This window comes from Lepidochelys olivacea (assembly GCF_965140295.1).
Source record: "Lepidochelys olivacea isolate rLepOli2 genome assembly, chromosome: 19".
NCBI lineage: Eukaryota > Metazoa > Chordata > Testudines > Cheloniidae > Lepidochelys > Lepidochelys olivacea.
In genome coordinates, this window is record NC_140429.1 from 11,163,197 (window position 1) to 11,177,018 (window position 13,822).

Sequence of the window (13,822 nt, forward strand, 5' to 3'; positions counted from 1 at the left end):
AGCAGTAGATATTGTGCTGGCTTGGAGGAGAAGTAGCTGCAGTGAGAGCCAGCTGCCTACTCTGGTTTTGTTTCAGACCCTCCGGCAGGGCGTGAAGGGGCAGCAGGGGGATTTTGATTCACGTGGGCGGTGATGCTCTTCCCAGACCAGAAGCCACTTTGAGATGCACTTTCATTTTCTTCGGAGAGGCTGCTTGTGAGTCACTGTCGCTTTCCCTTGAACGCAAGCGAACAGGCAGAGCTGACCGTTGTGAGCGATAAGCAGCCGGCTCTATGTTCCACGCAGCCCACTGTGAAAAACACCCACGGATGCTCCGTGCTGGAGAACATGCCAGGCCCAGCAAACACACCCCAAGAAAGGGGACGGATGGTTTCATCTGCTAGGCTGGCATCATCTTTAACACAGGACAGGGGAAGGGGGGGCGGATGTTAGAAGGCAGCTCCATGGGGCTGACCCCAGGGAAGCATAGTAATCCAGTTCAGGCTCTTTCCCCTGCAGCAAGGGGTCTGACATTGCAGCTCCAGGGACACACACACATCCGCTGTCCTGCATCTTCCTCCAGCGCTCGGCTCCCTGCAACATTTGCCTCTGCAGCAGGTGAGCCCTGGAGAGAAGGGCAGTGCTACCCATGGCTACTAGACAAGCTTCTCCTACCTTCTCTGACACCTCCAGGAAGGACTGCACCATACCCCTGGAAGGAGGCTGCCCACGTGGGCCTAATTCTGATCCCCCTTGCATGGGCTTTGCACCGATGTCACTCGAGTGACTTTAATGGAGGGGCTCATGATTTACGCTGCTGGGACCAAGAGCAAGATCAAAGCCTGCTCCCCTCTGGCCCCAGAAGGGGCTGCCTCGGTTGTGCCAGAGGGCAGCTAAAGGCAATCCCCCCAATCCCCCAAACTGGCTGGTACCATTTCCTCCCCGGCAGCTCCTCCTCCCCCCTCCCTCTGTTCTGGAAGCTCAGCCCTGGTCCAGCATCAATAACACCCCGAAACCCCCAGCACAGCAGAACTCCAGAGGGAGGGGAATTATCCCATACACTGAAGGGCTCCTTGCTCTCCCGCCATCATCACTGGAGGGGTGTGAACCCAAAGCCATGGCCCTTCAGGCTGGGAGCTCAGCTGAGTGTTTATCCAGCTCCTAGCACATTCCTGGTGGGTCCTTAGGCGCTACCTTAATAAACACGTAACCTCTCCAAAGCCAAGCAGGGGCCGGCTGGGTAAGTGCTTGACCAGACTTCAAGGAAATCCAGTTGCTGCAAGCAGTGAGGGGCTAGTGGTGTTGTGGTTGCTGCTCTTCCCTTTGCCTCCGTGCTGAGCCAGTCCCCTGGGGTCCTGGATCTGTGTGGTCATTCCAGATCCCCTGGCACTTTCTGCAGGGGTAGGGGTGTTAAGTCTGGTGTCCTGACCCATTTCCAGTTTGCTCCCCTAAAATATTCCTTGGACATGAGATTTCCTTCACTTCCTGTCCTAAACTCCGCTGTCAAACAGCCACCATGTTCCACCCCAGAGGTGGCTGCATGGGCTGGGTGAAGGGACGCCTGTCTATGTGGTTTGCCAAGGCCAAGGCTGTAGTGAAAGGTTCTTTACAAGTTCCAGATGTTAGATAGACAGATGCTGTCCTTGGGAATGAAAGGCACCAGAGAAATGTAATACTAACACCTCCTGGCAAACCGTCCTTTTCACAGCGGCTTTGGGAGGGAGGCAGGAAAGCATGTGTTACCCATTTCGCAGATGGGGAAAGAGAGACACCCAAGGCTTCTCAGTGAGTCAATGACAGAGCCAAAATTAGAATTCAGGTGCTCTGGGGCACCCAGTCCTGACCTCATTCCTGTGAGCCAGGCTGCTTTTCAAACAGGAATGAACTTACCAACCACCAGAATGCAGCCAGCTCTGGGGTGGAGTGCAGCAGCTGTTCAACAGCATGATCAACGCCACATAACAGCTCAGGACAGGAAGTTCAGAAGAACCCTCCAGCTGCTTTTGAAAAAGCAGAGGGGATTTCGTTAGGCCGAAGTGCAAACAGAGGCTCACTGATAGCGCGATATCGCACGCCGCCCATGGCCATTTGTTTGGCTCCAGGAAGTAAGCCTGTGCCTAGCTTTCGGGAACCTCTGAGCCCAGCTCTTGCGCCACATGGTCTTTGGGAAAGGCTGGCCCCCAGGCAGAACAGGCGTTACACAATACAGGTGTTTACCTGTCCTCGGGGCTCCTAGCCTGGAAAGTCAGCGGGGTATGTAAGCAGCAGAGCAGTCCCGGCTCCAAGAGGCACCCCGAGGGGTAACGGTGTGGGGGCAGCAGGACAAGATGAAGTCTTGCAGGGGCCTTCTCCGTGCCCTGGCATTCCTGATGGCTGCTGCTGCCCCCAGAGCAGGCTTTGCCCAGGAGACCGAGTCCAGCTGCTGTGCCCGTGAGTAGCTGGGGAGCTGAGTCCAGGGCCGAGCTGAGAGCCCGTGGCTCCCATTGAAGTCAGCGGGGGCTGGGGGTACTCAGCACCCTTGGGGATCCCTTTGTGGGGTTTTGTTCTCCAAACTGGGGGCCAAACTCAGTCCAATGCTCATGGGCTCCAGCAGGGAGCAGGCCCTGAAGAGGAGCCGCAGTGGGACATTGCCGGGGGCAGCTGCATTTCTGAGGAGCTCCCCGTCAGACAGGCAGGATGCTCCCCCGCCCTGAAAGGCGAGGCAAAGCCCCCTGGAGTCCATGGAAAGGACCTGACCTGAGAGGGGTTTGGATCAGAATAATGGTAAGGAGGTGGGGAGACACCCACAGCCCCAGGGGTGGGGTTGGGGGAAGCTGACTGAAGGGGTTTGTTTAAGCAATCCCAACCCTAGCTGGAGCAGATGTTCATGCATGGCTGGGTTTAGCAGTGCTCGCCTCTGTGTCAGGCTGTCAGCCTCTCCCAGTCAGCAATTAATCCCCGTAGGCTGGGTTCCCTATTGCTGGTGCTGAGATGCTAGGAGACCTGGAGGGATGGGCTCTGTCTGGGGAGCACATAGACACTGCCCAGGAAGTAACTCCTTGGGGCAATGCGTGGGGGACATTTTGCCCTTGATAGCAAGTGTCCTGTCTAGAGAGTATCAGCTGTGGTCACTGTGATCTCACAGGCAGAGGATGAAGCAGGGCATCAGGACCATTCCAGCTCTAGCCTCAGAATCTCTGTGTGGCCCTGGACAAGTCACTGACTCATTCTGTACCTCAGTTTCCCCATCTGCCAAATGTGGCTAATGATACTTCTCTCCCTGAAGTCAGACACCAGCCTCATCCTCCTTGGCCTTTCTCCCTCCTCCTCAACATTTGCCCACCACAAGGAGCACCGCTACATTGATTGTGTGACTAGGTGACAGCACCCCAGCCATGTTTGTCCTGCCTCTCCCTTCCCCCCCCGCACGCCCCCTCTTAGTCTGGGTAGGACCCTCACCTGCTCTATGCTGTTAAATATTGCTTGGGAGCCCACTGGGGCAGGGAAAGTCTCATTACCTGGTTGGAGAGGTGCCTAGAACATCTTTGGGGGCTCAGAAAATAGCCAGAGGTGTTGTGATGAACCCATTCCCACTTTCCAGCGAGATCCAACTCTCTCCCCTCCCCCAATACAGTTTGTAGTTATTACTTTAAACTTTCTAACATTTAAAATGGGCAGATTGTCTCCTGAGTTGGGAGCTTGATCGATGCGCACAGGCAGGGATTGATCCCCAGCTGAAATCTGACACAGGGCCCGATCCCTCCCCGGCTTCTCTATATTACTGTCCATATCAGATGAGCAGGGTGATATCTAGGGGTGAAAGCACAGGCTGGAGTCAGGAGAACTAGGGTCTATTCCTGGCTCCACCACGCGTTTGCTGTGTCATCTGGTGCCAGGCACTTAGCCTCCGTGTGTCTGGGTTTCCCTCAGTCTGCACACTGGGGGTTCAGGTTTAATTTACCCACATTTGCCAAGTGCATTGTCACCTTCTGGTGGGGGGGGGGATGTTTAATTCTAGTCTTACAGGCGGGGGGGTGGAATCTCACCCTTGGACTATCACTCCTGACCAAGCTGCTTCCTTCCAGTCACCATGGCCAACTACACCCCTAAGCCAACGAGGGCAGAGATCTGGGCAGACTTCCCAGCCCTGACTGTTCAGTTTGGCTCTTCACGCTACCTGCCAAATCCCAGTGTCACATACTCCTTGTACATGGGAAATTGCAGGGCTCCTACCAGCAAGTCAGGCTGCGGTACCAGATATGGACAGGCTACAGCGCTTCCATCATGGAGGGAGACAAGAGATGTGTTCCCTGTAAGACACTTGAATACGCGCCCCAGTCTGCCTGGTACCAGCCCAGGTTACACCTAGTGGCTAAATGTGATCATGCAGTTTCAGCATCCCCCCAAGTGCATGAGCCTTTCCCGGGGTCACTGTTACCGCTAACTTCAGGACACCACCATCACAGTGCGTGCCTGCTTCCCTCACTCCAGCCTGCTTCTCTGCCTCTTTCAGAGCTGAAGGGATTATCCCAGTGTGGAGCGGACAAGAAGATCTTTTTCCAGGGCCAGCCAGGGATCCCAGGAATGCCGGGCATGCCAGGGACAAACGGCCTACCTGGGGCTAAAGGAGATCCAGGACCTCAAGGGCCCCCAGGTGAGAGGATGCTGTCAGGACTCAGCAACCACAGCCTCAATATAAAGCAGGCCAGAGGTTGTTCTTGCTCTGCCCGGCCCTAGTGACAGACATATGTATCCAGACAAGACAAAGAGACTGGCAGACTCCTTGTGAATGCTCAGGCCCTAACTCAGCTGACAGGCAGGGCACGGGCTCAGAGAGTCTGGGGAGCACATTGCCAACCTGCATTTCAGAGGAGGAGAAAGGAGAGCAGGAAATCAGCTCACGGGAGGCAAGCAGGACACTGCTTTGAGGAAGCTCACAGCCCTAGAACTCTGTGCCAGAGCACAGTGCTCCTCAGGGACACACACTGGGGAGTCGGAGCGGCTGGACTGAGGAACCTATCAGGCCTTGCGAGGGAAAGCAGCTTTTAGATTTGGGTTATATTTCAGCATTTGCAGGGAAAGTTTCAGACAGGTTTGCACAATCCAGGTTTGAGTTCTGCAGTGCAGTCTGAGCTCTCAGGCTTGTGTTACTATTAACACTGATCATGTGTATTACCATAGGTCAGAGCGGGAGGGGGCTGGTGGCTGTCCAGACAGTCCCTGCTCCCAAGAGCTTACACTGTGAATGGACCAGAGAGGCAGTGGGGACAGAATAATGCACAGGAGAAATGTCAAAGAGCTGGCAAGGAGCCTGTGCCCAGCAGATCTTGGCTGGTTGTCTCTGCTACTAAAACGCTGACACAATATCCCTTCCATGAGCGAGTGAACCATGTACGCAGAGACTAGCTGGGGGTGAGAGATGTGGCACCTTGGCCTACCCAATCCTTGGCCTCTGGTATTTTTTCTAGCACGGACACCCCTGTCCACTGGGAACTGGACTGAGCTGCTCGCTCATTTCACCCGAGCCAATAAATGGTACCCACCGAGGCTGAATTTGAATCCATGACCTAGAAGCAAAAGGCTCCGTGTCCCCTTAGAAATCCCCATCCAGTCTGCTCCCCTCCCACAGCTCCCCAGCCGCATTGCCTGGCTTTAAAAGGCTGTTGTCAGGTAGCTCTAAAGGCACAATAAAGGGAACCAGGTCCATGCCTCTGCTCTCTTTCTTCAGGCGAGAAGGGCTCCCCTGGGGCAATGGGGAAGGCTGGACCCAAAGGAGACAAAGGTAACTTCAATGGGACTCTTTGGGGGAGGATGGGATGCAGGACTGGGCCCCTTGGGAAACCTCACAGCTCTATCCCCTGGCTGCACCCTGCTAACTCTCTTGACATGTCTGGACTCCCGCCTGCAAACTGGTCTGAGTGCTGCATTCCCTGGGCTTATCACCTTCCCCTCCTCTGCTCTGGAGAAGAGACATTGCCACTACCCCCCTAGGAAGAAGGACTCAACGGCTGGGAATGAAAGCCTGGCCTCACAGAGGTCCAACATGGCTGCCAGCACCCCCTGCAAGGCCCTTTCACCACCACGAGGTGACAGTTGAGAGCCACGCTTCTCCAGAGCATGTGGCAACCTCTGCCCTCTCATTACTGCCCAGCTGCCACATGCACCCATCTTATCAATGGCTGTCTCTCTCTTCCCTCAGGAGAAACCAGCAGTTCTGCCAGCTCTCAGCAGCAAGGTACATGCCTTCCTCAGCCTCAAACCCTACCCTCGCGCACCAACACGGCTGCGAACACACAGATGCCACAGGCCGTCCATGGGGATCAAACCCGGGACCTCCCACACCAAAAGCACAGACTGCTACCACCCCAGCTACAGGAGTAACTCCATCAGCTGCAATTTAATAGCATATAGTGAAGCCACCAAGTGAGAGTCCGGCCTCCCCCAAACAACATCCCCACCAAACACAGCTGCCCTGGCTAAGGCCATTTTCCTTCCTTTTCTCTTGCATCAGTTTACTCCTCCAGAGACCCAGAGCATCGTTAAACCCCAATTAAGGCCCCTCAAATGCATTTACCATCAGCTCCAGCATGAAACAGCCAGGCAGCAGCTAGTTCATTCCTCACCCCACCCTCACCACCTGCAGTTCTGATTTCACCCTCCGGTGTTTATTCAGTCCAGCTGGAGAGAACCCCCCCAGCTGAATCACCGCCGGGGCCAGCTCCCAGTTTTCGCTGGGCACCTGCCTTTTCTGTGAAAAGAGCTGCTTCGGGGACACCAAAGGGTTTCCAGAATTTTTGCTTCAGTCAAAAACAAAACACCCCCCGACAAAACATGTCATTTTGACCCTTTCTAAATGAACGCCTGGATTTTTCGGTTCACACTGACTTCTGTGTCTCCAGATTTCCTTTCCTTTTATTCAGGACAGCCAAACGTTTAAAAAGGGTCAACCTCTAAACACAGGACCAACTGCGGCCTCAACAACGTGGCAGCAAATCCAAACCAACCTTCTGTTCCACCCAATCCGAAAACTTCTTTGACTTTTCAATTTGCCAAAAAGCTCCAGAAATTTTTCATTTTCAGCCAGTGAACAGGGAAAATATTTGCCCGGCACTGAGAGTCCCTAACCGGTGTGTGTTTATCGCTCAGCCTGCAGATGGCTGTGAAGGCCAATGTCATTCATTCTTTCCACTGCTCAGGGTAGGCAGTAGGTACCACATAAGATCCTTCAGTGGGGAGACAGCTGTTTGATGTTCACGGAGATCATCTGAAGGAGACTCACTGGGAGACCCCTCTCCCCCCCCGCCGCAGCTTCAGCAGCCAGTTTGGGCCCTGCCCAGCTCCCCGTGTCATCCAAGACAGAGTGGCTAGTGCTCTGGGACCCCCATCCCAACCCCTGTGTCGGATTGAACATTCCTAACTGCCTTGTCCATAACGAACTCACCCAGCTGGTGTTTCCCCCAAGGGACAGGTGCCAGGAACTGCAAGGAGCTGCTGGAGCAGGGAGAGGGGCTGAGTGGCTGGTACCCCGTCCACCCCCAACCGGGGAGGACGCTGACCGTCTTCTGTGACATGGAAACGGATGGCGGGGGCTGGCTGGTGAGTCCTTCTACTGACGGGGGCAAGTAGGCCAGGGAGGAGAGGATGCTGGAGGAAATACACCATTGCACAGAGTGGGTCTGTGGCCCCTCTACTGGCCAGTCCACATACCAGGTTGAAGACTCTGTTGCAGGTCCCGGTTAGGGGAGTTCAGGCCAGACTTTCAGACGCGCTCGTCTCGCACGTAAGCACCAGGTAGCCAGTCTTTCCAAAGAGCTCAGCACCTTGGCTGTTGTGGGGGGCTGAGACTCCCCGGAGTCCCCACCAGAGCCCAGGCCACGTTCTTTATAACGTCCTCCCGCTGTTTGTAGCGCACAAGGGGCTCTCCAGACAGAACAGACAAGGGAGGCCCTTTTCTCTCTCTTTCCCTTAACAGGGAGGGAAATCAGAAAGCAGAAATAAGGGCCGTCTCTTCGGCAGTCTTTCTGTAGCCAGCCTTTTGGGGCTGTCTTTAGTTAGGGTCTCACTCCAGCCTGGGGCACCCTCTTTGACAGCTGGTCACTGCAGGGGCAGTGAAGCCAGAGACTGTCTCCCGCTTGGCTGATCTGTCTGCGTGGTCAGCACTCTCAGGGGCATAGCAGTGTTTGCCCTGTTCACCGCCCCTTCCAGGGCCCTGTTTTCCCTTTCTAAGCTCCCACCCGCCCCCTCCAGGCTGAGCAACCCTTACAGATGTGCCTCCTTAAGGGCTGAACAAGCCCAGGAGAGCTCATTAGTCTCCTCTCCCCCAGAGCAAGGGTGTGCTCCCTGGCCCCCGTCCCAGCTACCCAGGGCTTTGAAACTCTGGCTGTCAGCGATGCTACAGGAGCAGTGGGGTGCTAGTCCTTTGCCTCTAGCCCTGTGTCTGTTGTGAGGGAGGTCTACGGGTTGATCCCTGCTGGTGCTCCTTGGCAGTAGGCACCACATAAGATCCTTCAGTGGGGAGACAGCTGTTTGGTGTTCACTGAGATCAGCTGAAGGATGGATATTGGACCCGCTGGGAGACACCCCCCCACACACACAGCGGCAGGATTGGGTCCTGCCCAGCTCCCCGTGTCATGCCTGCATTGCACGCAGGGCTCGCTGAGTTTGGGCGTGACTTGCCTCTTGCCTTCCAGGCGTTCCAGCGGCGACAGGATGGGTCGGTGGATTTCTATCAGGGCTGGGAGGCCTACAAGAGAGGGTTTGGAAACCAAGCATCGGAGTTCTGGCTGGGCAACGACAACATCCACCTTCTCACCCGCTCCGGTAAGGAGACTTCTCACCACCCAGCTGAGAAGGGAGCAGTCACAGGGAGAGAGCAAGGGAAGACTGGACTGAGGCGTAAAATCACTGACTTTAAAGAGCTACCCCAGATCTACCCCCGCATAGCAGGGATCAGAATCTGGCCCCGGGAGTTAACACCGAGGAAAGACTTTTCCTTATCAGCTTTGAAACCAACCCATCGCTGCTGCCCACGCAGCCAGTTCAGTTTGGCTCTAAGAGTAAACACAGCACGTACCCTTCTGAGCGCGCACCTCCTCCTGGGACAGGCCGCTAACTAATCACCCTCTGGAAAGAAGAGAAGTCCAGCCTGCAGCAGCCAGAGGCCAAACGGCCATTTGTAGGGCTGGAGCAGCTTGTCTGCCCCAGAGTCTAAAGGGCCAGCTAGCCGCAGAGCATGCTGGGGTGGGTTCCTAGAAAAGGGTAAACCCCAAACAGAGCTCGGTGTTACCTGGTGAGCTCCAAAAGGAGACGGCTCAGAGCTGGCGTGATCATGGTGTCATCATGAAAGTCCAGACCCCTTTCAGACATTGGGTGCTTCCTGGGCTTAGTTCCCCACCTTGGCATCACAGCCCCTAGCCCCTCCTGTACAGCGCCCTAAGGCACCAGCCCAGGGGAGATTCCCACCTCCATTTCCTCCGTGGTTTCCCATTCTTGTATCTCCAGGCTGCCCCCAACCCCCAGGGGGACTGCATCTTCCTGCCGTGAGCATAGCTCCCGCTCCCACGTTGTGGGAGGAAAAGGTGTTGGTCTTGGGCCATGGCCGCTCTCTCCAGCAATGCCGGGACCTTGATGCCTTGCTGTCCTTTTGGCCTCAGGGACCTACCAGCTGCGGATTGATGCCAGGGATTTCAATGAGTCCAGCACATTTGCCAAGTACACCAGCTTCAAGATGCTGAGCGAAAAGGAAAACTACACGCTTGCCTTGGGCTCCTACTTGGATGGCACCATGGGTGAGTTGCCAAGTGACTTCCACTCAGGCCTGCCTGCTGCTGCAGGGTGATCGGGGGCCAGCTAGCGGGCACCCCCTTTGCTATTACATTCTTTGGCCCCTCCTGAGCAAAGACTGGCAGCTGTGCCGCAGTGTTTCAGCTCGCTGAGAGGCCCTCAGACCAGTGGCCTCTCCAGTGGCTGAGCCCAGATCTTCAGACGGGGAAGGCTTAGTTCCATGAGGCTAGCTTGTCACCAACGGGCAGCCGAGGATCTGTCCCCGAGCCTGCAGTCTCCCCAGGACCCTCTGTCAGAGCAAGGGTAACAGAGCAAGTCACAGAAAAATCAAAGCAGCTGCCCCACCAGACCGTGTGAGAGGAGCGGTGAGAGCTGGCAGGCAGAAGGGGCTGTTACAGGACGGAGGTGCATTTGCAAGGCTGGATGGGGGAACCCAGCCCTGGAGAAGAGGAGGAGGGTATGTGCAGGTCAGGTTCCCCTTAGCAAAGCTGGGTGGTGGAACTGCTGTCTCTGGATCCTGTCAGTGCCCTCGCTGCCCCTCGCCTTCATGACCGTTTGCGAAACTTTACAAACTTGACAAAGTCGAGGAAGCAGCGTCAGTTTCTCACGGTTATGGAGGGTCCGCCTGCACATGCAGTGCGGCTGCAGCTGCTGGGGCTGGCCTCCCGATACTGCCCCGCCGGGGGTCCTGGGTACGTACTCGGGCGGCTAGCCACGCGACTACTTCTACTGTACCACCTCGAGTAAAGCTAGTGTACCCCTCCCTGCGCCGGGAATCACGGTGCGCAGCTGCTGTGCAGACGTCCTCTAAGAGTTTGTAAGCCACTGACTGGATTTCTCGGTCACAAGGATAACTGGCTGGGGGAGACGCCTCGAGTGGGGATAGGCTGCTGGGGTTATCACATAGGAAAGCCGCCACCGGTGGTTCCCAAGGGGTGGATAAAATACCAGCTGTGCGAGGCTGGGAGGCAGGGCTAGGATTCCTCAGCCCTCCATTGTGACTTTGTGTCAGCACTGATGAAGGGCCCCAGCCTGCCCCCACCAGAGCCCCTGCACGTCCACACACCAGGTCCAGCCGGGGCGGTGTCTGCAGGAGCATCCCCCCTCCCCCCTGCATGTCCACAGTGCTTCAGCCCTGGCCTGGAGGGACCAGCTCTAGGAGTGGAAAGGCAGCCCAGTGTCCATGGGCCGCTCAGGCCTTGGCTTCTCTGCTGCGAGTTTCCGACTAGAACTGGTGGAGGAAGGGGAATTTCTTGGCGACTTTATCTGGAAAACGTAGCAAAATTCATTTAGTAAATGTATTGAGCCAGTACTAGTTCCAGCAAGGGTGTGAGTGGGGCTGGGGGCTCTAGTGGTGTATGGGCACCGCCTGTCTCCTGTGACCCACCAAACTCATTTCACACAAGACAGCCAGGGGAAGGACTAGGGCCTTATTCTCCATGGTCCCTGCACCTTGGGTCCGCACTTACACCAAAACACTGCAAGATCAGACCAGTGTGAGCCTTTGCACAAGTGTAAATGACTGTGCAAGGTGGGAATCAGGGCCCCATACGTGATACTTCCTACTAAGGACTAATAATAGGTAAAGAGACATGGGCTGGATTTGAACCAGTGACCTAGAGGCAAGACTCCTTGTTACGACTCCAGCTAGGGAAAGCCTTTGCCCTCATGCGAAGGCCGTGAGTTTGGCATGGAATGAGGATGCCGCAGGCCAAGCCCTGTGTATATTTGCCTTCTTCCCCTTGCAGGAGATTCTCTCTCGGGACACAACAAGCTGGGCTTCTCCACACGGGATAAAGACCATGACACCTTTGGGGGCAGCTGTGCCACCCTCTACAAAGGCGGCTGGTGGTATGCGCAGTGCCACTCCTCGAACCTCAACGGGCTGTACCTCAAAGGTGAACACAGCTCCTACGCCAACGGGATCAACTGGTCCACCGGGAAGGGGCACCACTACTCTTACAAATACGTGGACATGAAAATAAGGCCCCAGTAGGCCGCCTCTCTCTCTGGGGACTGGGCTGATGCTACAGGGAACCTTCCCCAGGGACCTACTGACGGCTGAAGACCCCTTTTGCAGGGCTAGTAAACTGGGAACTTGCCATTAGCTGTGGTACTGCAGACTGCAATTCAGTCTCCTCTCCAGGCATTAGCCCTGCAGGTGGTGTCCCCCCAGGGGCTAAAGCAGGAGCACCCCCCGAGCTCCTTCTTTTCCTTGGCTGGCCCAATGAGAGCTCTACCTACTTAAACCCCTACTTGTCCTGCTATAGGAAAGATGAGCTGGGAGTCAGGACTTCTGGACACTTTTCCCACTGACCTGCTGTCTGACCCTGGGACAAGTTGCTGCCCCTCCCTGCCTCAGCTTCCCCCGGCTCTAAAATGTAGGTGAGAATACTGGCCCATCTCACAGCTCAATATAATTTGCAAAGGGCTCTGAGATCCTAGAGTGGGGGTTGCTACAGAAATGCAAAGTGTTACTTTATTGAACGCTGGCCAAGCAGCAGAGAAATTGCCTGTGACTTGAGCTGTACTTGGGCTGAATGCCAAGCTACTGCAGCAAAGGCCCTTTTGATGAGCCCACACTGGTATTTTACTGTCTCAATTAGCCAGTTTTCAGCAGGGCTTGGCCTCCACAATGGGGGTCAGATTTTCAAGAGACCTCTGTGCAAAGTCTGGCCCTACGAATTGCAGAGGGAGCGGCTGACATGTCGAGGGTCTGGCCCCTATGGAGGGTGCTCAGAGCTTGAGAATTTACCCAGTCAGCCTGCACCCCACAGTGATTTGCGGGTAGCTTTGTATTTCTCTTTTCTTATTCTTTGGAAAAATAAAGTGCCTACGATGTTTAGAACACGTTTTCACCCAAAGCTTTATTCAGTCCCTCAGCACAAGTTTTTGGGATTGAGACTCAACATGGTTTACATTACGGAAGGCTGCACGTTGTCTCTATGCGGCACTGCTCAGGCCAGGAGAAAAAAGGAGAGCGATGAAAGCCTTTTCCAGACTCGCTGGTTTCTAGGGTCCCGAACGCAGAATGGGCGAGAAATCTCCCTAGAGAAGCTCTCGTTGTAAGCACCCTTGTCATAAATATAAAGGGAAGGGTAAACACCTTTAAAATCCCTCCTCGCCAGAGGAAAAATTCTTTCACCTGTAAAGGGTTAAGAAGCTAGGATAACCTCGCTGGCACCTGACCAAAATGACCAATAAGGAGACAAGATACTTTCAAAAGCTGGGAGGAGGGAGAAAAACAAAGGGTCTCTCTCTGTCTGGGTGATGCTTTTGCTGGGGATAGAACAGTAATGGAGTCTTAGAACTTAGTAAGTAATCTAGCTAGATATGCGTTAGATTATGATTTCTTTAAATGGCTGAGAAATTAAGTTGTGCTGAATAGAATGGATATTCCTGTCTGTGTGTTTTTTAGTAACTTAAGGTTTTGCCTAGAGGGATTCTCTATGTTTTGAATCTAATTACCCTGTAAGGTATTTACTATCTTGATTTTACAGAGGAGATTCTTTTTACTTCTCTTAAAATCCTTCTTTTCAGAACCTGAATGCTTTTTCATTGTTCTTAAGATCCAAGGGTTTGGGTCTGTGGCCACCTATGCAAATTGGTGAGGATTTTTACCAAACCTTCCCCAGGAAGTGGGGTGCAAGGGTTGGGAGATTTTGGGGGGAAAGACGTTTCCAAACAACGCTTTCCTAATAAAAATAAACACAGATAAACGTTTGGTGGTGGCAGTGAAAGTCCAAGGGCAAAGGGTAAAATAGTTTGTACCTTGGGGAAGTTTTAACCTAAGCTGGTAAAAGTAAGCTTAGGAGGTTTTCATGCAGGTCCCCACATCTGTACCCTAGAGTTCAGAGTGGGGAAGGAAACTTGACAACCCTCAATGCACCCCCAGAATAAGAATGAAAGGGTGAAGTCCATTGAACGGGCTCTGTCTTAAACCCCAACCGCATCTCAGATCATTTTGCGAGAGAAAATGTTTGATTGCAACCCGCAGGCGTCACATCATTCATTGTAGCGTTTAGGAGCCCAAGCCATGCCCCACGACCCCGTTGGGCCAGGCGCTGTACAAACAGCAAAA

The 13,822-nt window shown here is 54.4% G+C and overlaps 2 protein-coding genes across 4 annotated transcripts in view; one reads left to right on the plus strand and one right to left on the minus strand.

Annotated features, from left to right (window-relative positions):
* The window catches only part of LOC311533129, a 74,160-nt gene that overhangs the window by 53,049 nt on the left and 7,289 nt on the right, over positions 1–13,822 (minus strand). The window lies entirely within an intron of this gene.
* On the plus strand, positions 2,086–12,589 carry LOC311533130 (ryncolin-1-like). 3 transcript variants are annotated; one of them, XM_084652280.1, is made up of 8 exons: positions 2,086–2,409; positions 4,472–4,612; positions 5,687–5,740; positions 6,158–6,193; positions 7,421–7,554; positions 8,649–8,778; positions 9,612–9,746; positions 11,490–12,589. In XM_084652280.1, the coding sequence occupies exons 1-8, from the start codon at positions 2,307–2,309 to the stop codon at positions 11,735–11,737; spliced, it is 981 nt and encodes a 326-aa protein (XP_084508406.1). In that variant the 5' UTR covers positions 2,086–2,306; the 3' UTR covers positions 11,738–12,589. The 3 variants fall into 3 exon arrangements, with proteins under 3 accessions (XP_084508406.1, XP_084508407.1, XP_084508408.1); XM_084652282.1 differs by lacking the exon at positions 2,086–2,409 and adding an exon at positions 2,605–2,742; XM_084652281.1 differs by lacking the exon at positions 6,158–6,193.